The sequence below is a fragment of the Lytechinus variegatus genome, chromosome 6 (assembly GCF_018143015.1).
Source record: "Lytechinus variegatus isolate NC3 chromosome 6, Lvar_3.0, whole genome shotgun sequence".
Taxonomy (NCBI): domain Eukaryota; kingdom Metazoa; phylum Echinodermata; class Echinoidea; order Temnopleuroida; family Toxopneustidae; genus Lytechinus; species Lytechinus variegatus.
This window is the reverse complement of record NC_054745.1, coordinates 28,398,257-28,422,380: the sequence shown is the minus strand read 5'-3', so window position 1 is coordinate 28,422,380 and position 24,124 is coordinate 28,398,257. Positions and strand designations below refer to the sequence as shown.

General features: G+C 37.1%; 2 protein-coding genes across 3 annotated transcripts; one reads left to right on the top strand and one right to left on the bottom strand.

Moving 5' to 3' along the window:
• Positions 1-411: 411 nt before the first annotated feature.
• On the bottom strand, positions 412-7,252 carry LOC121417323 (PIN2/TERF1-interacting telomerase inhibitor 1-like). 2 transcript variants are annotated; one of them, XM_041610984.1, is made up of 5 exons: positions 6,890-7,109; positions 5,295-5,417; positions 4,016-4,178; positions 2,572-2,686; positions 412-1,612 (listed from the first exon to the last, which is right to left on the bottom strand). In XM_041610984.1, exons 2-5 carry the CDS (start codon positions 5,389-5,391, stop codon positions 779-781), a joined length of 1,209 nt encoding a protein of 402 aa, XP_041466918.1. In that variant the 5' UTR covers positions 5,392-5,417; positions 6,890-7,109; the 3' UTR covers positions 412-778. The 2 variants fall into 2 exon arrangements, with proteins under 2 accessions (XP_041466918.1, XP_041466916.1); XM_041610982.1 differs by lacking the exon at positions 6,890-7,109 and adding an exon at positions 7,134-7,252 and having other exon boundaries at positions 413-1,612.
• Positions 7,253-7,581: 329 nt separating this feature from the next.
• On the top strand, positions 7,582-24,124 carry LOC121417322 (serine/threonine-protein kinase PLK1-like). Its single transcript, XM_041610981.1, has 12 exons — positions 7,582-7,787; positions 10,309-10,416; positions 10,992-11,108; positions 11,816-12,033; positions 12,217-12,312; positions 14,671-14,809; positions 15,758-15,923; positions 16,479-16,655; positions 18,473-18,626; positions 19,556-19,685; positions 20,659-20,775; positions 21,574-24,124. The coding sequence occupies exons 1-12, from the start codon at positions 7,683-7,685 to the stop codon at positions 21,784-21,786; spliced, it is 1,740 nt and encodes a 579-aa protein (XP_041466915.1). The 5' UTR covers positions 7,582-7,682; the 3' UTR covers positions 21,787-24,124.

Genomic DNA, 24,124 nt, shown 5'->3' with positions numbered 1-24,124 from the left:
GATCAAAGCAACATAAAGAATGGAGGTATATTAAAAACCATTTGAGTACAGAGCTCTGCCATCGATTGCATATTGTCTTCCGGTATCGCACTTAAAGGGGAATGAAACCTTTGGAACGAGTAGGCTTGTGTGGAAAGAAGAAAATCAAAGAAAGTTTGAAAAAAATCAGACAAATAATGAGAAAGTTACATGTATGAGCATTTGAATATTGCGATCACTAATGCTATGGAGATCTTCCCATCGGCAATGCGACAAAGATGTGTGATGTGATGTCACATGTCATGATGTGAACAACTTTCTCTGTGATGAACTATAAAATACCCCTAAATATTCTTTTTTGCTCTTTCTTATGATAATGATCTAAACTTCAAATGCTCATAACTTTCTTATTATTTACCGGGTATTCAATTTTTCTCAAACTTTTGTTGATCTGTTTTTTTGAATTTCCTGTTAAACACAACTTAACTTGTTTCAAAGTCCTCCTGAGGACTACAAGAACACACTTGTCGAAAAGTCGAAATTGGGTGGTCCTTTTCAGGACCAACACTTGCCCAAGAAAGATACATGGTGTACCGTGAAACCTACTACACTATTCTTCTTTGCCATGGAAAATTTCAGAAGTTAAATTATCTTGATACATGCGATTTGCACAATTTAAAATAATGAACCTACAAAAAAATTAAACTTTGGAATTACAAACCCTTTGGACTAAGGAGAGTACACCAATCTATAGTTATATTAGTATTGATTTATCTATCTAATGTTTAGAAGGAAAACATCACACTTTATGCTTCTTTTTCTTTTTCTTCTTTGCGCTAGTACTTGGACCTTCGCCACAGTCCTCTTCATCTTCCTGATAATTTCTCTTACGTTTCTTCTTACCTGAGCTAGTCTCTCCCCTCTCATCCTCCAGACCCTCTTCACTACTTTCCCTTTTACGTTTACTAGTCTCGCCACTAGACCTTTCTTCACTATTCTCAGCAGTGTCATCATCATGCGAGCAGTCTGGGGTTTCGGAATGTCTGTTCTTATCCTTCTTAGATTTTTTCGTCTTTTTCTTCTTCTTCTTGTCGCCGTTCTCATTGTGCTCACTGGCGCTTTCCGACTTGCTTTCATCAACGAGCCGCCGCTTCTTCTTATTCTTTTTTTTCTTCCGACCGAGATCGATGCCCTCGTCCTCCTCGATGTCACTCTCTCCCCGTACCTCGATCTGCTCCCCGTTCTCCTCGTCCGAGTCCCGAGCGGCTGCCCGCGCCTTCTTCTTCCGCTTCTTTTTCTTCTTCTTGCTGCGATTCCTCTGACCATCCTGCCCCTCTTCGCTCTCCTCTTCCTCCTGCTCCTCCTCTTCTTCGTTCCCTCCATCCAGTAAACCCGATGGTCCCGCGACATCTACATCCGACCTCTGACCCTGCTCGGCAGAATCTCTGAACCCAAAGCCGCAACGAGGCACTTCTAGCTCGGTATCCGAGTGCGATTCACTCTCCTGCCTGCGCTTTGCTTTCTTGAGGGCACTCATCTTTTGTGCAAAGTATTCCCCGACGCTGCAGGAGCCTTTGATGGTGACGATACCATGGGTCTTCTCTTTCTCTTCTTCATCGTCTGAGTTCTCTACCTGCGAGGGATGGAGATAATATACAAATGATATTTAATATATTATTAATATTAACAGCACTGATTCACAGGGCTCAATTTAAGACTTCAAGGGGCAAGGTCATTGTTTGAAAGGGCACTTAAAAAATGGGAAGGCAGTGCTCCCTTAGGACACATGTTCGTGATTACCGCAGGGCACCTAGGCCACAGGCAAAATGGGCACTTAGTTTGGCACAAGTCTACAAATCCTTGGAAGGACATCAAGGTATTTCTGAGGGCATATGAGGCCATGATCTTGGCTCCCCTTTACAAGCAATTAATTCAAGCCTGGATTCATGACTGAAATCTGTACACAATTTTCCAAACACCAAATTCTGGAATCTTTAATTATTGAACAAAATTGAGAGTCCACATACGGTATGCTTCCTTATGACATCACAAGTGTATCCAATTGCCAACTCATCTACTGTCATTGGGTCTACCATCAGTTCGTCCACTCACCACATGGTACACTTTCTTTTTCTTTTATTATATGAAACATTCTAATTTTCTTCTCATTGTCAAGTAGAACTATGATTTATTCCTCCCTGAGCATGTGGAATTGGCACTGTTTAATACTCTGTTCCAGTCAAGTTGTTCCTTATTGTCAAATCCGAAAAAAAGTGAAATATTGTATAATTCAAACAATAAAAAACAAAAGAAGTAGTGAGTGAGGGACATCGACTGTCTAACTTACATGCCACTGAAATTTTAGTGAAAAATAAGCAAAAAAAGGTCAAAACTTTCTTATTTTACATCCGATCTTGATGAAATTTTTAGTGAATGCTAGTTTGATTTTTCTCTATTTATTTATTTAATAAACATTTTCTGGGGTGGATTTGACCTTTTAACAGAAAATTATCAGCATCCATGTGTACCTTGATTTTGAGACCATGGATTCAATCCATCTTTGTGAATTTGAACAGTTTGTGTCCAACTTACCGATTGTGTTTGAGGTGTAACCGGAGCAGAGCTTGTGAGGCGGCGTCCCAGGATGCTATTCATACCATCCTCTCCATAACGACTCATATCTTTGCCTCGTGTGAATTTCTTGTAACTAAAATAAACATCATACATTTAAAGAATATTTTTAAAATGATAGCCTATTCAGAAACTGAGTCACTTCACTGAACTGATTGTATTGCTAACTTTTCCCCCCATGAATTTCTAGTAACTATAAGTAAACATCACAATCTAACAAGCAATGTTAAAAACAGATTACTTTTATCATTATTATTATTTATTACCAATAATATTATTATTATTATCATTATTATTACATTTATTATGATTACATTTATTATTATTACTATCATTATTATTATCATTATTATTATTATTACATTTATTATTATTATTACTATCATTATTATTATTATTATCATTATTATCATTACACTTATTATTATTATTATTACTCATCTAAACAGGATCAAAGTCCGTATTTTTTCTTGAATAACTTTGCTCTAACAAAGAGCACCAAGTAATTTCAAGTGCAACTAGGAATTTTACACTACCAATGTCCGAGAGTCTTTCTTATCAATCTGGTTGTCCCCAAGATAGCGGCTATCTGAATGTTGAACATTCGGCTCTCATTATTATCATTATTATTATTGTTATTATTATTAGTAGTAGTAGTATTGTTATTGTTGTTGTTGTTATTAATATTATTATAATCATTATTATTATTATTATTATTATTATTATTATTATTTCAATGGCATAATCAGACATATAAACAACATATACAAACAATAGGATAAGGAGAGTCACATAAATGCCGGGAAAGGAAAAAGATAACCCGAAGATCTTACTATGTGATTTTACAAGGATAACATACATGTATTACAAAATAGTAAAACAAAATTATAGTTGTTAAAGATCATGACACAATAGAATCATACATATTATCAACCCTAATCAGATGCAAGAAATTAATATATCCAGGTAATTTTCCAGGAACATGTACTACCGATAGCAATAAGCACAGCAGCTGATCAACACTATTTACAGCTAGCTAGCTCAGCTAATTGTGAAAATGCGAAATTTGTTTCTGGAGATCTAAGGAATTTTCAAAATTGTCAGTGATGGAGTTTTGAACAGTACAGATGTTCCTGAAGCTGCAAAGTAAATGATCAGCTATTCGAACAGGAAACATCCCTCACATTACGTCAGGGTCTTATGTCAGGGTACTTGGAAAGAAATAATTTTCAATACATGTTATCATCGAGTATCGGCTATATATGGTAAGGAGAATTTAATAAACATAGAAATAAGTATTTCCACTTGACTGCCAGTTTTATCAATTCAACATTGAAATGAAAGGGGATTTTCTGAAATCGCCCCGAATCTGGCGTAATTTTTCTTCTGGTCATATGTTACTCACTGGACTCTGCTGCGAGACTTCTTGGAGCGTTCTTCCAAGCTCAAGGCTTCTCTTTCGTTTGACGTAGAGGGCGCATGCCCCTCGTTGAGAGAGCTGAGAAGGTCATTGAAATCGTCTTGATGAGCAATCCAATTGTCTTCTTGACTAGCCTTGCATCCAATCCCTATTCATCAAATTTAAGACATTATTACTCATAACAATTATGATAACATTCCATATATTTCATTCATATTTAAAAAAAACGAATGCAGACAAAATGATAATGAATAAATGGCATAGTACACTGTACATACAATTATGTTTAATTGCACTCTTAAAACTACAGTACATGTATGACATAAACACATAAACATAGGATTGACAAATAAATGTGGATGGAGAAAACTACAGAAATAATGAGTTCTAACTCGCGTAAGCTGCCTCATGATAATTCAAAATTAGATAACTGTGGAAAAGAGTCACATTAAACAAAACACAAAAGTGAAATTCAACTTTTCATAATTTTATTTACAAATAAATATTTTAATATTTTAGGATGATAGTACATGTAGTAATACTGGTAGTGATTATGATGTTGATTGTATGGATCAATAGGGATGACAATGTTGGTGGTAGTAGTGAAAATGATAAAGATGATGATGATGAAGAGGATGGTGATAAATGGTGAAGATGATGATGATGGTGATGATGATAATAATAAAGATGATGGTGATGATGATGATAATAGTGAAGATGATGGTGATGATGATGAAGATGATGGTGATGATGATGGTGATAATGATGAAGATGATGGTGATAATAATGAAGAAGATGATGATGATGATTATGATAATTATGATAGAGATGATGATGATTATGATGATGATGATAATGACGATGAAGATGATGGAGATGATGAAGATGATAATGATGGTGATGGTGATGATGATGATTGATGATGATGATGATGGAGAAGGTGATGACGATGATGACGATGATGACGATGATGATGGTGATGATGGTGATGATGGTGATGATGATGAAGATGACGATGATGATGAAGAGGATGAAGTTGGCTATGATAATGATGATGATATTGACAATAAAGATGATGGTGGTGGTGATGAAGGTGATGATAATGATGGTGTTGATAATGATGGTGTTGACTATGATGATGATGATGATAGTAACAATGAAAAAATGATGATGATGACAATCATAAGGATGATGAGGGTGATGATGATGATGATCGTGGTACCCACCACCACCCCCTCTCCTCTCCTGGCCAATGCGAACTCACCCAAGTTGTTGTTCTTGAGAGAAACTTTGACGTGTGAGACATTTCCATCCTCTTTGACCCCAAGACCTTTGCCCTTTGACCAACCCATCTTCTCCATCAACTTCTGACCAAACTTGGTGGAATCTGAATGGATAGAACATGAAGAGAGATGGAGAGAGAGCAAGGGGTGGAGAGAGAGGGGGAGGGGAAAGAGAAAAGAGAAAGACAGATTGAGCAAGAGGGTTGGGGTGGGGTGGAGAGAGTGGGAGAAAGAGAGAGATATAAATTGGGAGATGGGGTAAGGGTGAGGTGGGGGAAGGATGGGAAGATGTTGGAAGCGAGAACGAGAAAGATAGATTGGGAGAAGGGGTTGGGGAGAAGTGGGAGAGAGCAGTAAACAGAGAGATCGATTGGGAGAGGGGGTTGGAGTGGGGTGGGGCGTGGATGAAGAGACGTGAGAAAGAAGGAAAAGATAGATTTGGAGTGGGGGTTGGGTGGAGATTGGGGTGGGGAGAAAAGGGAGGAGAGAAAAAAATAAATTGAGAGGAGAGTGAGAGAGAACAGTATATTAAAATTTAACACACATTATGCAGAAAGACAAATCATAAAACATAAGAAAATGATTGGAAAATGTCCTTATGGATACTTATCTTTTGCATACATGCTTAAACCTCTGTATTGAGATTGAGTCTGCTATTTTTACGACGTTTGCATTTTGCATGTTGCATAAATTCAACAAAGGCAAGGACCCAAGGTGGTTGCAGATGGTATGTCAATGCCAAACTTTTATTTGACTGGTATCCAATACTAGTCATTCTCAGTCTCATAGCCAGTCTCTCTCAGTCACATATCAAGGTCAATATGCCTATGATGGGCCCATCACTTTTCCAAAGAGTGTGGTCGAGAATGACTGTATTTTGGCTTGATCTCGACGTCATTGTCAAATTCTCATAATTCAGACATCGCTTCACCTGGTAAGCAAAGCGATTCTTGTCTGACTGTGAATTTGAACGATGTTGTCAAGATCAAAGGCGAATACACATTGTAGCTAGAGCCGTTCCGATCTTTTTTTGCGGGCTTCAGATCATTATTACACATTTTGGCCCCTAAACAAGTTGTCGCCAGTATGCACCTTAAACAAGTTTGTACTGTAAGAAAGGTGAACACTTTTCAGAAACGAAGAGGAAAAAAAAAACCAGGGAAAAAAATACCAACTTACTATTACTTTAGGCCTAAACACGTCGTTTGTCTAGTCTTATAAAAAGGTTTGGAAAAAAATGAAAACACACCCTGACTCAGGGCCTGACCTGAATAAATGCGGTTAACCCTGCAATTATTTGACCATGTTCAAAACTTCAATGTTGACCATTGATTGAATTTGAGCAGTCTTTCAAAACCACCCTTTTTCTTGAAAATCAGTGTTTTTGATAATGATACCATCTTTTTCTTAACACGACCAAACCTGAAAAAACACTCCTTTGCTTTGGTCTTCCAACACGTTTTTTGGTCACACATGTGTACAACAATATATTTAACTGCCCCCCCCCCCCCCCTGGTGTACCGTAAGCTCTGGGGCCTGGACCGAGCTCCGCCACTGCAGCGGCATCGGAGCTTACCTGCCGCTTAATCTTCTTAGCGGAGTTCACATACACGCATTCTACATGTACTGTACATGTACATCTGACATACACAAAACGGACACTGCACGCACTGCCACTGGCATCCTACTCCACAACCGCACACTACGTGTCAGACTCTGACCGCATTGACATTTAATACAATCTTCTTGGGAGCAACAGAACCACTGGAACATCAGAATAACTGATACTCATATTATTCAATGTCGAACATGTTTCATACCTTCACTCCAAGCTTTATTTCTCGGGTCAAAAGACAATTTCTGTCGCCGTCGCGGCTCCGCAAGCATCGCCATCTTGTTGATGCACGTGGATGAACCAGAAATATGTAAATAAATCTAGCTTCACTATCAGACTCTCTGAATAATAGAATAATAATTATTATTTGTTGTTTTTACTTTTTTATTATAAATGGTACCAAATAAGACCAAATATATCTATAAATCGTAATTATGAAATGACTTTACATTTAAAAAGAAATACACTTAAATAAATGATTAGAAAATCACCCTAAATGCCTTGTACCACATTTAAATTTATGAACAACTAGGTTTAAATGTCCGTACCTTCGTCCAATCAGAGCAGAGTATTTGCGGAAGCCGAGATCTTCATCGGCCAATGAACGACCACTATTCATTGATTACCGGCCCGCTGTTTTTAAATGCACAAAAGATCGTCAGAAACAGGCGATCGCAGCTGACTTGATCGACGCATTGAAATTGTCTGCAGTTTTTTTGACTAATTTTGAAATATTTTGGCTTGAAATATTAAGATGGCGTCAAGACATAAGGAAGATCTCAGAGTAAAGGAAGTTCCTGATGTTGTTACAGATCCATCAACTGGAAAAACATACACTAAAGGAAGATTTTTGGGCAAGGTAACTTGTGAGCTTTTTTTTCTACCGGTACTGAGTTAGTGAGTCATGTTGCCTGTTGAGCTGTGTGTGAATGCAATGACTGAACAGACACAGGGCAGTGTTACATGTTGTGTGAGGTTTTGGCGTCATTTGAATGGAGTCAGGAAATTGAGCTCAAAATTATTGGATTATCAAAAATAGTAGAGGTATCAGTTAAAGGAGAGAGAGAGTTGAGAAGAAGGGAGGGTCACATATCTGCGCAACTGAATAAATTTGAAAGTAAACGAAATAAAGTTACCTAAGCCTAGATCTAATTAAAATTAGGCGAAAAAAAAATCCACAAAAAGTCAAAATTTTGGGTTAATGGTCAGGCCGGCCAAGTTTAAAGTTAAACTACTTGTTAGAGGGGTTGGAACAACTCGACCTCGCCTCCAAAACGGGGCTGAGCTGGATCTCACCTGTTTCGTGAAGACATTATTTTTTTTCTTCATAATTTTGTGTTCTAATCAAATTACGAATACAATATTTCTTGAAACAATTTTTCAAGCAAGGAATCAGTCGGATGTTATCTTAATTCTTCATTTTCTATCTTGACCAACTTTCTGTTTTCAGCATCGTTGAAATAAAAAAGATCTAGAATCAAGATCTAATTAATCTCTCTATTTTTTGTGTGTGTGCCGAAAAGTTTATCAGAATTGTCAATTGGAACAAATTATGATTTTCTTACAATAAAATGAGGAAAGTCATTTTCAGATTAAACTAAAAAAAAAGTGATCAATGCCTATTAAATAAGACCATGACTTACAGTTACACATCACACAACATATTTAGATTTTAGACCTCTCGGGTACTATGAGAGCATATGGGTCAAACTACGGTCAAACTATATCCATATCAAATCAACCAATTTTCAGACAGTTTGTCACCCGACCCCCTCCGATCTTCTTCAAACTCGTACCAGGAGGAGCTGCTCCTCTGTGACTTATTACAAAATTAAAACTTTGACAAATTGTAAAGTATGCTTTGGTTGATTTTCATGAAAACCTCACCAATATTTATTTTTTTCCAATGATTGTCTGGGTGAAATTCCCTTTTTAAAAGTGATCTATCTAACAAGACAAAACAACCAACTTGACCACTTCCATTAACTAGTGGATTTTATAGGCAAAAAAATTCTCTTTTGTAACTCATGTCATCAGTTGTTCAGCTGATATTTTCAAAATTATATCCCCTGTCCATGTTCCAACTAGATTAAAGGTATTGTTTAACTTTGTGAGCAGTCGATTTAAAAAAAATTCAAACCAAGATGAAAATGTGTACAAGTGCATGTGTTCAATGTAATTCAATTTATTTGGCAAATTAAATCAATCAAGAAGTTACAAAATAAACAAATACATAAGAATTAGCCAGGACCTCTGTAAAAGCATCCTGTGCTTATATTTGAGGCCCAAAATGACAATAAGAAAAATACAATAAAATACAAAAATAACATTAAATTAACTTAGTTAAAAAACGTAACTATTAGAAGTAATATTATTAGAAGTAATAAACCCTGAAAAACAAACCATTATTGAGAATGAAAAGCTTAAACTACAAGGCAAACTCCGATTTTGTAAATGGGCATCTTATAGACGCCTAAATATTACATCTAAGTGTATGGGGTGAAATTAAGATGGTGTTTCCAGTCACTTTATATTTCAATTTTTGAAGCACTAAATAATTATTTTCGAATGCAATTTTTTCTGGGCTTCATTTTTGTAACATATCACAGACACAGGTGACAAGTGTGACCTCCAAGCTCAGATTTTTTAAAAGTCAAACCAATGTTAACCAATCACTTTAACAACACACTGAACAACACATACCAAAATGTTCACTCAGACATTTTGGCTTGCATGTAATTTGCCAAAATTCCCCCACCACATGCGGAGTAGGCCTTGGTAATAGGTCTTCTACTATGTAGAAGTTCTAGAACCATGGGCCAGGTGACGTCCATGGTGGAACGTGGGGGGGGGGGTATTCTGCAACTGTTGAGTTCCAAGGTGTTCAAGTTTATTAATCTCCCTCATTGTCAATGTGGGCCACAGTGTAAAGATGTTAACTTGCCCAATCCATACCCTACTAAAAATACCCAAAATATAAGTTTATATAATAGATCTAGGGTGTTCTGAGGAAAATCCATCAAAAATTAAGAAAGTCATTATATAATTTTTTTTTACATTATATGAGAGCAGCTACCCAAAAATAAAATACATGTATTTCAAGCTTTTAATGGTTCATGATTGATAACTTCAACTTCTTTTTTTTTTATGTTTCAGAAGCATGTATGAAATTATTTGTCTGTTGATATACTAATGACTCTTAATATGAATAAACCATTTTCAATTCTTTTAAGAAAATACAATTTCATTGATTATTTTAACGACAAGATGTACATGTAGACATGTACAGTGTATAGTTTAAGATAGCTCTTACCCCTTTTAAAATGCGCCTGTGGCTGTACTGAGCCATTACATTATTATTTTTCTTTGTGTCTACACAGGGTGGTTTTGCGAAGTGTTACGAACTGACTGATGATGCCTCCAAACAGATCTACGCTGGCAAGGTCGTCTCGAAAGCCCTTCTTGTCAAACCTCACCAAAAAGACAAGGTAGCCTATATATTATGTTACACTTACACAGGGATAAAATCCTGAAGTAGCTCAAAGACTAAATTAAGAAAATTCTTTTGTGTCTTTTATTGAATCAACAATATTTTTGAAATGTACATAAAATTGAATATAATTCGACACAAACAACCATCGAAAAAATAGAAGAAAAAATGCTTTAAATTAAATCAAATATGGTCAGCAGGTTAATTCCCTTCAAATCTGGTAGCAAGTCATTCCCTGGTTTGTATAATATATAAACTTCATTTTATTTGTCAGATTCAGATATTACTTAGCATACCTAATATACTCTCTTTATTTCTCTTAAAAATAGTTGAGAAATAATGGACAATATTTAAGAATTTGGGGTAAAATTGGACTTACAATTTACATTCTGTATTCAACACAAACTATGATGTATCATGTATGTGCATTCCTGCACCCTGTATACAGGAGGAATGCTGCACTCCTTTCCAGAAAATGATTCGAGAATAGCATTCAAAACAAATGGTAGGGTGACAATACAATTGAATACAGTAATCAATTCTTCAAATCTTCTCCATTACCAAATTGCTTAGATGACGATGGAGATCCACATTCACAAGAGCCTCCACCACCGTCACATCGTTGGCTTTCATAGCTTCTTTGAAGACAAGGACAACGTTTATGTGTTACTGGAGTTGTGCCGGAGGAGGGTAAGTGCATGTGTCTTGTAAATATATAAAACAATGACTTGATTAAGTTATGATATCATTCACACTTTTTCTGCAATGTGTCCCTGTACAGCATGACAGGCTTCAAACCATACAAGTAAGCCATGTTGTTAAGAATCTGAGCTTAAATCCTGTCTAAAGTTAGCACGGGTAAAGGCTATGTGAACTATGCACGTGTATCATAGAACATAACAGTATTACAAAAGGATAGAATTGATCTTTTATGCTAATTTTTCTGCTTTTATTGAACCCAACTTATTGTGGTGAACTTCTAAAACATACTTTGGAAGAAAATTAAAGGGGTACCTCAAATGTGCTGACACCCTATAAGAATAATTATTATAGATGTATTGTGCCATTTTCCCACCTTTTTAGGGACCATCTTCTTCCCAATGTAAATGTATTGCAGGACTTGTAAAGGTGTTAGAGGGTGAGCACTTGATTCCCTTTGTCTTGGGTTGTATGGAGCCAGCTAGGAAGAAGGGTCAGATCACTTTCTAGAAAGGAGAGAGACTGCTTGTCTCCAAGCCACTCTGACTCTCCAAGATCATGTTTCTCCTTTAGAAGAATTGTCTTTTGAATGATTGGAAGAGGAGCTGTAGGAGTATGACATTAGTGCTGGCCTACATTTATGTAGTGGCTGTTTTCCTGGTAATTATTACTCTGTTCATTTACTCTCTTTCCAACAGTCGCTAATGGAGCTTCACAAAAGACGGAAGGCGATCACCGAGCCAGAGACTCGTTACTTCATGCGGCAGTGCATCCTGGCTTGTCAGTATCTGTGCAAGACGAAGGTGATCCACCGTGACCTCAAGCTCGGTAACCTCTTCCTCGATGACAACATGGAGGTCAAGGTTGGCGACTTTGGCCTTGCTACCAAGGTCGACTTCAGCGGAGAGCGCAAGAAGTAAGTCCCGTGGAGGAGACGTGCAATTTTACTGTGATGGGTCATTTATTTGTCTATTTTATTTGTGATTTAGATATGATAAAGCATCAATCATTCTTGGTTTTCTTTTTTTTTCTGGGACACACTGTATAATGATTTTAACTGTTTTTCGTTTTTTTTTTTGTTTGATTTTGTTTTCTTCAGGACACTATGTGGCACTCCCAACTACATTGCCCCGGAAGTGCTATCCAAGAAAGGTCACAGCTACGAGGTTGACCTATGGTCACTAGGGTGTATCATGTAAGTCATTTTTGTCTCACCTGCGAAGCAAAGTGAGACTATAGGCACCGCTTTCCCGACGGCGGCGGCGTCAACATCAAATCTTAACCTGAGGTTAAGTTTTTGAAATGACGTCATAACTTAGAAAGTATATGGACCTAGTTAATAAAACTTGGCCATAAGGTTAATCAAGTATTACTGAACATCCTATTAGAGTTTCATGTCACATGACCAAGGTCAAAGGTCATTTAGGGTCAATGAACTTAGACCATGTTGGAGGAATCAACATCGAAATCTTAACCTGAGGTTAAGTTTTTGAAATGTCATCATAACTTAAAAAATATATGAACCTAGTTCATGAAACTTGGACATAAGGTTAATCAAGTATCACTGAACATCCTGCATGAGTTTCACGTCACATGACCAAGGTCAAAGGTCATTTAGGGTCAATGAACTTTGGCCGAATTGGGGACATCTGTTGAATTCCCATCATAACTTTGAAAGTTTATGGATCTGATTCATGAAACTTGGACATAATAGTAATCAAGCATCACTGAAAATTTTGTGCAAGTTTCAGGTCTCATGATTAAGGTCAAAGGTCATTTAGGGTCAATGAACTTTGGCCGAATCGGAGTATCTGTTGAATTACCATCATAACTTTTCTAAAGAAGATATATTTTCTACCTTTTTAATCTATCATGATTTATCGATGTCATTGTGAGCAAGTTTTTGGTTAAAGCGTATCAGAAGAGTGGGAGATGAAAGTTTATTGGTCTAGTTCATTAAACTTGGACATTAGAGTAATCAAGTATCACTGAACATCCTGTGCGCATTTCAGGTCACATGACCAAGGTCAAAGGTCAATGAACTTTGGCCGAATTGGATGTATCTGTTGAATTACCATCATAACTTTGAAAGTTTATGGATCTGATTCATGAAACTTGGACATAATAGTAATCAAGCATCACTGAAAATTTTGTGCAAGTTTCAGGTCTCATGATTAAGGTCAAAGGTCATTTAGGGTCAATGAACTTTGGCCGAATCGGAGTATCTGTTGAATTACCATCATAACTTTGAAAGTTTATTGGTCTAGTTCATTAAACTTGGACATTAGAGTAATCAAGTATCACTGAACATCCTGTGCGCATTTCAGGTCACATGACAAAGGTCAATGAACTTTGGCCGAATTGGGTGTATCTGTTGAATTACCATCATAACTTTGAAAGTTTATGGATCTGGTTCATGAAATTTGTACATAAGAGTAATCAAGTATCACTGAACATCCTGTTCGAGTTTCAGGTCACATGATCAAGGTCAAAGGTCATGTAAGGTCAATGAACTTTGGCAATGTTGGGGTTTTTTGTTAAATAACCATCATATCTCTGTAAGTTTGTTGGTCTAGTTCATAAAAAGTGGACATAAGAGTAACCATGTATAACTGAACATCTTGTGCGAGTTAGAGTAGTATTCAAAGTCAGCACTGCTGCTATATTGAACCGCGTGATGCAGGTGAGACGGCCAGAGGCATTCCACTTGTTTAAAAATTCTTCTCGGGGTAAATTGCCAACTCGTCCACTCACCAGATGGCCTACCTTCATTTAATCTAAAGCCATTACCTCCAACAGCCATTTGGTCCAATTATCACTTTGTCTAATTAGACCAAGTGGTATATGGACTAAATGGCTATTGGACCAACTGGTTATTAGACGAAACGGTGAGTGGACGAACTGATGGTAGACCAAATGATAGCAGACGAGTCAGCAATTCGACATATTGGCATTAGATCAAATGAATGTAAACCATTCTCAGATGGTGATTGGTTTGTGCAGGTCCAATATAGTTACAGAATTTATATATAATTGGTCATTTATGGCCCAGTGGATTAGACTTTTGACTTTGAAACAAAGGGCCGTGGGTTCGAATCCCAGCCATGGCGTAATTTCCTTTAGCAAGAAATTCATCCTCATTGTGCTGCACTCAACCCAGGTGAGGTGAATGGCGCAGAAAGGCAGCTCGAGCTAAAGCCGGGTACGTGCCTCTGAAAAGATTATTTCTAGTCCAGATAGACGGCGCAATATACATGCCCATTATTATATTGATATAGATTTTCACAATTTTCTTTTCTGATTGCTGCTTCTAGGTCAAGTAAGATTTTTTTTTTTTTCAACCATACATGTAATTCTTTTCCAATAGGGACAGTCCCTATTTTCGGAAAAGAAATCAATCAATTTTCATCCATACTGTCCCTTTTTTGTGAAAGTTTGGGTTGGTTAGAAAAATTAACCAATGTCTCTATGTATTAGTTTAGTTTGGTTGTTTTTTTATGATTTATTTATTTTTATTTTTTTAATCCTTGCACTGTTTTGGTCTGTCTTGCAGGTATACGTTATTGGTTGGGAAACCCCCTTTTGAGACCCAGAGTTTGAAAGACACATATCAACGAATCAAGAGGAATGAATACAGAATACCATCCAGTGTCAGTACACCAGCTCGCAATCTCATTGTAAAATTACTCAAGGTAAGTCAAGACTTTTGCAAGGATGGTAATACTATTACTAATAGTAGTTCTTGTGCAGTGCATGTCACGTGATATAATATCTGGGCCCTGTCTTACAAAGAGTTACAATTGATAATACATGTTGATGTTGCTGGCCGTCCATAGCTGTGATTGATCAGATCAATGGCAACTCTTTGTAATTAAGACGGGGCCCTGCAGTATATAATGTGATATGTATCTATATCTAAATGATTGTTTTCTTATTCTCATTGCATGTCCTTTTAAACACTACAACATCGAACTTTTGAAAAGAAGCTTTGGACAGATTTCTTGTATTCCCTCTCATGCCACTGTCATTAAATCAATCTATAGTTTTCAGATCAACCCTCTTCATAGATATGCCCTACCGCCTCAGCTCCCAGTCACCTAATTTTACTATGCTATGAATGTATTCATACAAAGCCTGTTCTTATTCAAAAGGGGAAGTGAACTTTGTATGTCTCTCATTGACTGTGTGTTACACGTACAACATAGTCTTAAAATTTTACGTTTTCAATTTCAGATATCTAAATACTACAGAGAATTAATTGACTTGTAATTGTATTTGTGTAGGAAATTAAAATGTTTTGAAAGGAAAAGTAATTGTTTTACTACTTGGTACCATAATTATTGAGGTATAAATGTATTGAGTAGATATTTAGCATGTTATCATTCAAGTGGGTCTATATTACTAGATTATACTAGCATTATGGGTCAGGAAACTGGCCAGGTATGAGTAGTTGATTACTCGAGATGGGTACATATTGGTTCATATCTGCTTTAAATCAATCTTTCCCTTTATTAGAACAATCCCCAACAGAGACCACCCATTGATTCCCTACAGGATGTGTTCTTTACCTCAGGGTACCTACTGCCTCAGCTCCCAACCATCTCACTATGGCTAAACCCTCTTCCCTTCTTTCCCTTCAGAACGATCCTCAACAGAGGCCGCACATTGACGTCCTCCTACAAGACGAGTTCTTCACCTCAGGGTACCTACCGCCTCAGCTACCAACCACTTGTCTTACCATGGCTCCAAGGTTCCAAGTGCCAGTATCCTCATCCAGAAGACCTCTATTAGAAGTCCAAGCACAGGGTAGGTCTATTCAATCATTGTTCACACCTAGAGCCACATACTTATCTTGCCTTTGTCGCTAGTGCAACTTCTGGATACATATAGACGTCCCCATTGGCGGATCCCAAAGGGTGGGGGGTCACAGAAGTAATTAGGGGTCTTATAGGCCCTCACCCCTTCTTAGTCAGCCCTTGGGCCCGTAGCAGGAAGAGTTACTTTAGAAGGCAACTAAAAAAACTCAAGTGCACGTACTTAATGTACATGTCCATTTCATTGGTTGAAAGTCATGTTAAGATTTATAATTTCAAGATAGCTTTAAAGTATAAATCCCAAGACTATTACATTGCATCTCTAAAATTTCTGTTAGATATAATGTCTCTTCCATGCGTACATACTCCCTGCATTGGATGTGTATCGCAAATTTTTTTTTTTAAGGTTGATGGTGACAATTTTTTTCCCCCTGCTTTATTTTGATTCCTTTGGGGGGTCCACAAGGTCCACAGCTCTGAATATTGCCCAGTCCTAAGACAATTCATACTTTGATAACAATGCTTGATGCCTGCGTTCTTCTTGTAGATGAGAACGTCCCTCCCAGTCGTGAGCAGAGCGGGAAACCCCGGAAACACAGCGAGCGCAAAGAGAACGGCAAACCAAAGGCTTTCCAACCCAAGGAAGATTACCTGGCCAGCCTGAGGACTCATCTGCTCAGTGTGGTATCCTCCAAGCCTCATTCCAAGGCTGACATCAGATTAGGTGAGTAGTCACATACCAGTGGATCTGCCTCGAGTCAATTCCCCAAGGCCAGTCAACAGTCAGATTGATTTCTTTCAAGCCAGCGCACACTATGGAATCTGTTGTGACACAATTTTTAAAAAATAAATCGCATTTTGCTTTAACCTTGTTTGTGCAATGGTACAGATGTTTGGCATTCAGTCTCCCATTTGCTCGCATATATCAAGCTAAATAGGCGTTGTACAACTAATCTTATACAAATTTTTTTTGAAATTTCAGATCGCGTAGTGTGTGTGCGCCGGTCTTTAGTCCAAAGAGAATCGTCTTAGGCAGGCACATTAATAGCACATATGCTGTGATCTAACATCTATATGTGCAATACAAAGTTCCAAAGAACTTTGGTGTTATCACCCTGACTTTAGGCTTTAGCCCAGCAAGGTTTTTTTTTTAAAGCACACAAGCATTTCTGAATCTGCCCAAGTCAATTCTCCAAGACCAGTAAACAGAGCATCCTCTATTAAAGTCAAATAGATTTCTTGAGTCCAAGGAGTCTTGACTCTTTTAGGCAGAATCACATTTATAGTGCATATCACACTGTCATCGTAACATCTGTATGCACTTTGAAAGAACTTTTGTGGTAACACCCTGGCTTTATAGTCCAGCAAGGTTTTCTTTAACCCTATCTAGGCCGGGGTATTTTGGGAGTTCATATGGCTGGGGGGGGGCCTCCCAGGCCCCCCCCCCCCTAAGATGTCGATCGCGCCGAAAATTGGCACGCGGGTTGCCTGGGACATAATCTACAAGATTGTATAGTAATTCATTCCATGCAAATCGCTATTAAGGAATTATGCTAATTTATGCGTAATTAGTATGCGAAATCTTACTTTTTCCTCTAACTCCCTAAATAAAGCTCCAAATGTACTAATTTTTGGTATAGAAACTCTTTGTGGTGTTCTTAGCAAGTGTACATGAAAAAAATTGTGATATCAAATCATTTTCTTATGTATTTCTTTGTTTTTTGACCTTTTGTTTGTCATTGTTTTTTCAATGAAATTTGTTGGGGACTCTTCTGTGATCATAAAAAGCATAAAATAAATACATTTAGACCAGCAAAACTAAAAATAATCATACATTTATGAATTTTGGTTGAAAACACAATTTGCATTGACTTTGTACACAAAATCACGTTTTTGAGCAATTTTCGGTCTGACATGCACTTACATAATGTTGCGTAATTTCGGAACCACGTACCCGGGTGACGCAAAGTTGGTCTCAAAAGTTGCGCAAGACTTGAAAGTAAAAAGTCAGCGAGCGGCGCGGTCAAAAAATTTTGCGCGGCGAAAATATTGCGCGATTTGTTGAGGGGGGGCCTCCGAGGCCCCCCCCCCCCCCCCGGCCTAGATAGGGTTAAAGTGCACAAGTATTTTTTTCAAAGATACTAAGTATAAGAATTCTAGCCAGGTCCCCGTGTACACCCACCTAGATCAAAAGCCATGGCTGAATCTCTCACTCTTTCAAAGTGGTCCTGGGTTCAATTCCCAGCCATGGCGTGTGTTCCTACACCAAGAAATTTACCCACATTGTGCCGCACTCGACCCAGGTAAGGTGAATGGGTACCAGGTAGATGGGATCAATTACTTGGAAAGCACCGAGCACTGTTGATAGTGTGGTAGCCCAAACAGCGGCCAGGGCAATAATTGCACTTTGTACCTGACAAAAGCACTGCAGATTGTTAAACCTGAATACATGTATATGATTTCGCCATTATCATTTTCATAACTAGACTTTGAGTATTGAATATCGGTAAACTACTTACACCATTTTCTTTTCTGTTCTAGATGAAGCTGAGGACCCCGCAGCAGTGCCAATCCTTTGGGTCAGTAAATGGGTTGATTACTCGGACAAATATGGTCTAGGTTACCAGCTATGTGACGGCAGCGTTGGCGTTCTCTTCAACGACTCGACAAGACTTCTACTCCATGCCAATGCAGAGTGAGTATTATACCAGCACTCGACACTGGTCCGACGGTCCCAGACCAGTAAAAATTGCTGTCAGGCCAGTAACTTTTCAGAAGTAGCCAGATTTACTGGTCTGACATGACCAGTAAAAAATGTATCAAACTAATATAAATGATATTTTGTCCTCTTTAGTATCTTAAAAAAAATGGCTTTCCAAAATTGAGAAATGGTTCTCATGAACTGTGTTGTGTGTGTGTGTGTACTGTTTGTTAGTAGGGTTTTTTGGGGGGGGGCAATAAAAGACAGCAAAATATAAAAAAAAAAAATTTTCTTACTTTATTTTTGGGGACTATTAAATTTTAGGTTCAGACCAGTAAAAGGTAGAAAAAAAACATGGGTATCTACTGGTCCGACTTGAACAGGTTGGACCAGCAGAAAAAGGGTTAGTGTGGAGCCCTGAAATTTATACAGATATCCTATTGCCTCCTGAGAGATTGAATGTAACATTTCATTTTAGTGCTGGAATTAATCAAATTGATGGTCCATTGACATTAGTTCGTAAAAAGTAAAATCCTTTTATCTGCTGGGATAGTTTCAATAAATCATTTCCTATTGGATAAGTCGAAAACATCCTTGTACACTGTATTTGATTGGATTCTTAAAATCCTCTTATGTGATTGGATAAGAATGAAATTCGTCTTCAATTTTGTTTTCCCTGAAAAGCTCCATAGTCCATGGATCTGATTGGATGATATGAAATATCCTTGGATTTGATTGGATAAAATAAACAGCAATATTTGCCTTTTATTTTCTCTAATAGATTTGTTAAACTCCAAAAGTCTGTGTTAAAAGTCCATATATGATTGGATGAATTTCAAAAAAACCTTTGTATCTCTATCTTGAATGAGAAAGAGCAGAATTGTTTTGATGACAATTTTATTATTGGTTTGTCTATCCTACAGCACATTGGAATACATAGATAGAGAAGGAAATGAGAAGTACTGCCGTCTTGGAGCTTACGACTCCACGCTACACAAGAAAGTTACCCTACTGAAATACTTTAGGAACTACATGAGTGAGCATCTACTCAAGGTAAGATCTTTCATTTCATTCTTCTTTTTTTCCCCCTTTCATTTTGATAGGAAATATCCATTCATTCATCCATCCATCCAAATTTCATATCTATCTTTATTCATTCTCTTAGTAAAATAATTCATACATTTATTCATCCATACATTCATTCATTCACTCTTTCTATTTTGATGAAATGAAGTAATGATATTATCAAATATGTCCAGGGGCCCGTTGCATGAAACTTTTTACCAGAGAAAACTCAGGTTGTTTTTACCAGAGTTTTTGCCCTGTGTTGAAGTCAATGGCAAAATCAGACTAATCTTAGTTTTCAGTTTTTACCAGAGTTTTCTCAGGTAAAAAGTTTTATGCAACAGGCCCCAGGTAACTTTTTCATCAATAGACATATGTCTGAGCATGCTTGAAGTGCTTTAGTTTACAATATCACATATAAACATAACAGTAAATTCTACTCTCCAAGTTATTACGATATAAAGGGGATATTACTGAGAAAACAATAAGGTGGAACTTGTTAGTTCACGGAATAATTTTACTTATCAAATTTGATTAATAATAATAATAGTATAGGGTATTTATATTGCGCACATATCCACCTTGTTAGGTGCTCAAGGCGCTTCTATATTACCCGGCTAAGCTAGGTGTTCATAGCGCACACAGCTTTTTAAGGAATTACTTCCTACCGGTACCCATTTACCTCACCTGGGTTGAGTGCAGCACATTGTGGATTAGAATTTTTCAAATAAGTTTCTCTTACAGTCCTATCTAAAAATCTGCTACACAAAACAAACTTGTTTTTTTGCAGTCTGTAAGAAATGTTGAGCAAATAGTGATGCAATACAGGAAAATTATTCTGATGTTGACTAATCCAATGTTTATTTTTGTGTTGTACTTGACTGGTATCACCATGACACCACGCAAATAAGAACCTTTGAACTTGTTTGTTGATTTAATCAATTTTTTTTTATTGTGTTAGGCTGGTGCCGCCATGACACCTCGTGAGTCAGATAGCATGGCCAGACTACCATTCCTACAGAGCTGGTTTAGAACAAAGAGCGCTATAGTTCTTCATCTTAGCAATGGAACTCTACAGGTATGATACTTTCTTTCCTATGAAAGGCATCGATTAAAGGTGTACTTTGTGTTGAAAATAATTACATCTAAATAAAAGAGTAAAATTCACAGAGGGAAATGCTGAAAATTTCATCAAAATCTAATTTGAAAATAGCAAAGTTATTGAATGTTAAAGTTAAGAAATTTTGTGAAAACATTTTCATGTACATGCACACTGTCATGAATATTCATTAGGTCATGTCCTCGCTTTCCTTTTTCTTGTGTTATTACATGGAATCATGTTCTATTTGATGTTTTCATACACGTGTGTATGAAATGCTTTCCTTGTAACAAAATAAGTCACAGCAACGAATATCTTATCCATTAATCAGTTGTTGATCCACTTATTTTTCATTCTTGGACAAAATTTGAATAAGTGTAATATAATCATGATAACATAACCCCCCCCCCAAAAAAAAAAGTGTTGATGTCAAACAAAATATGTTTATTTTTTTCTTTGTGTGATTGGTAGAATAATGGTCACTGCGTGTTATATATATTTTTTTCTGTTTGTTTTTTATTGTAATCTCACATTGTTAGTCTTCCGACTTTTTGATGAGTATTTTTGAATAAAAACCAATAAAAAAACATATTGATATAGTGACATCAGAATAAAGGTTGCAACTTGTGTGCATGTATCATTAACCCTATCTTAACTGGGCTATTTCAGACCAGCATATACTGGGGTGTTAATTTGACCACCCCCCCCCCCCCCCATTTAATAAGGGTTAAACTCACAAATTGACTATTTATTTTTAATATTATTTTTAAATTTCAGATCAACTTCTTTGACGATCATACCAAGCTGATAGTATGTCCATTAATGGGAGCCGCCACCTACATTGACACCAAGAGAAACTTCCGCACTTTCCGCCTAAATCTGATCGAGAAACACGGCTGCACGTACGACCTCTACGAAAGGCTCAAATACGCCGACAGTATGGTCAAGAGCATGATCGACAAGAAGTCATCCGCCGTCAAGGCCAACTAGTAACCATGACAGGCTCAAATCTGTTGAGAACATGATCGAAAAGAAATGATCTGCCGTAAGAGGAAAGCTATCAAACTATGACAGGCTCATATAGGTCAAGAACATGATTTTATAGAAATCATCTTGTATTGTGGCATATTATATACTGATGAGCACGATTTGAATGGGGCATTAGATTTTCTATTACCCTGCTCCAAAAGTAGTTGGTTTATATAACAAATATCGACTGGTCTCTGGGAAATATTGGGCCCATAGTCTCAAATTCTCAAGATCACCATTTGAGAGCAAGAATTTGTACTATTGCCCTCGTGAGCAGTCAATATTTGTATACTAGTGACTTGCTAGAACAGAGTGGTTTCCATCTCTGCCCACTTTGACTAAAAGAAGTAAGATCACTTTGTGCAATAATTTTCACTATTGCCCTCATGACCAGTCAATATTTGTATACTAGTGAACCTGTTAGAGCAGAGTGGTATCCATCGCTGCCCACTTTGACTAAAGGAAGCAAAGAAGTGTAATTCTTCCTACATTTCTATTTCAAGAGATTTTATTTTGATAGGCAGGATTGTTCACCTCCATGACATCTTTTGTAATACCTTGACCAGCCTAAGATAGCGCTGTCCACTGCTGGTGATGAAATGCTCATTGAATTTTGATTCTTTCATGTATCTATTGTAAATAAAACAAATAATGTACAGTATGTATATATCTATATATGTTATTCCATGTTCCCCTGTGGTTCAGTATCGTATGTTTTTAACACAGAATCAATCTTATATCAAAATCTATATGACGACTAACTCTCTAAAAAGCTTGAAGCTCATAGGGTAATCAGTTGTAGTTTTGCATCATTTCATTAAATTTGAAATGGTCTGCAAATTAAACAAATGAAGTATATTACAGTCCTGTGAGGATAAAATGCGAAGAAACCTTTTCCATTTTATCTTCCACATGCATGGTTGCGCATTTGAATGGAATCGGAAGTAGAGTTTGCGCACAAGTCCTCGTGTATATTCTGGAATTTTGGGTAAGGGTATTTCTTAGTCACTTTAGCTTCTGAGCCTTGTGTTCTATCTGAAATTCCTTTTTGTGTAAAGTTGCTTCATGATGTTAATTGATGATCTATCATTGTTTAGTTATATAGAATCATGTTCTTTTGTTGATTTTTCTCTCTTTTTCAGAATAAATTGTATTTGTTTTGTCTTCTATTTTAAAAAGCAACTTTCTCTTAACTGTACCCTTACCCGAGTTGAAACAAAAATAAAACAATTTTTTTTAAATGTTAAATCAATGAAATAGAGTAGCTACATACACGTACCTGCCGGTGGCATTATTGCTATGACGTCACTACCATTCGGAAATGAATTTGCTTTTATTCCAACAAGGAGGCTTGCAATTGCCTGGAATTTCTTTTTTTATTTTTTACTTTTGTACTATTATTCAAAACTTTGAGAATTGAGATGTTGGAATATTCTTATCAAATGCCATTTCAAATTCTTTTCCAAAACGCGGATTGTATAGTGTGAAGGGGCTTTACATCATGTTGACAGTTTTTCAGAAAGAATCTTGTCAGGGTTTTTCACCAACAAATTTGCTCTGAGCCAATCAGATGCAAGGATTACAGTAGCTTGTAACAAATAGTCACTGAAAATCGTTGATTCTTTCTTTCATGAAATGCCCTCCCCTTGACCCATCCTCATTGGTCAGGTTAGAGTCTGTAAGAAATCAACTCATCTCTGCGCTCTTTCGTCACAGGCATGGCCCGTTCCATAAAGAGTTTGTGGCAACTACCATCGCGACATGGCTCGATCGGAAGCCGATCGCAAACAAGGCTTCCGTGGTAGTTGTCATAATGGCACACAGTTGTAACTCTTTATGAAATGGGCAACAGATTTAGAGCATTAATATGATGCCACGCATGAGGAGAAGCCTTGTTCTCTGTACCTTTCTGTAATTATACCCTTTATACTCCTTGCCATGTAGAATAACTTACTAGGTCAAAGTTTATTGTACCTTGTAACATCTAAGGTTTACCCAGCATGTATTCATGGTTATTGGGGATATTCCTATCATTAACATTTGCTACGCTATCAGGACTTAATAGAGGTGGTTGGGGGCATTTTCCCCTTTTGAAAAGCGAACTCCACCTACGAAATAAGTCCCATGAAATTTGCAATTGGTGATATTTTTTATGGCTTGGAATTTTGTTTGATAATCTTAGGACTTTGTATCATAGCAGAACGGTACTTTGTATATAAAATACAGTGTTCATGAAGACGTAGTATTGACTTCTGATTTAAGGTTTATAATAATGAAATAAAATCTTCTTGTATTTAAA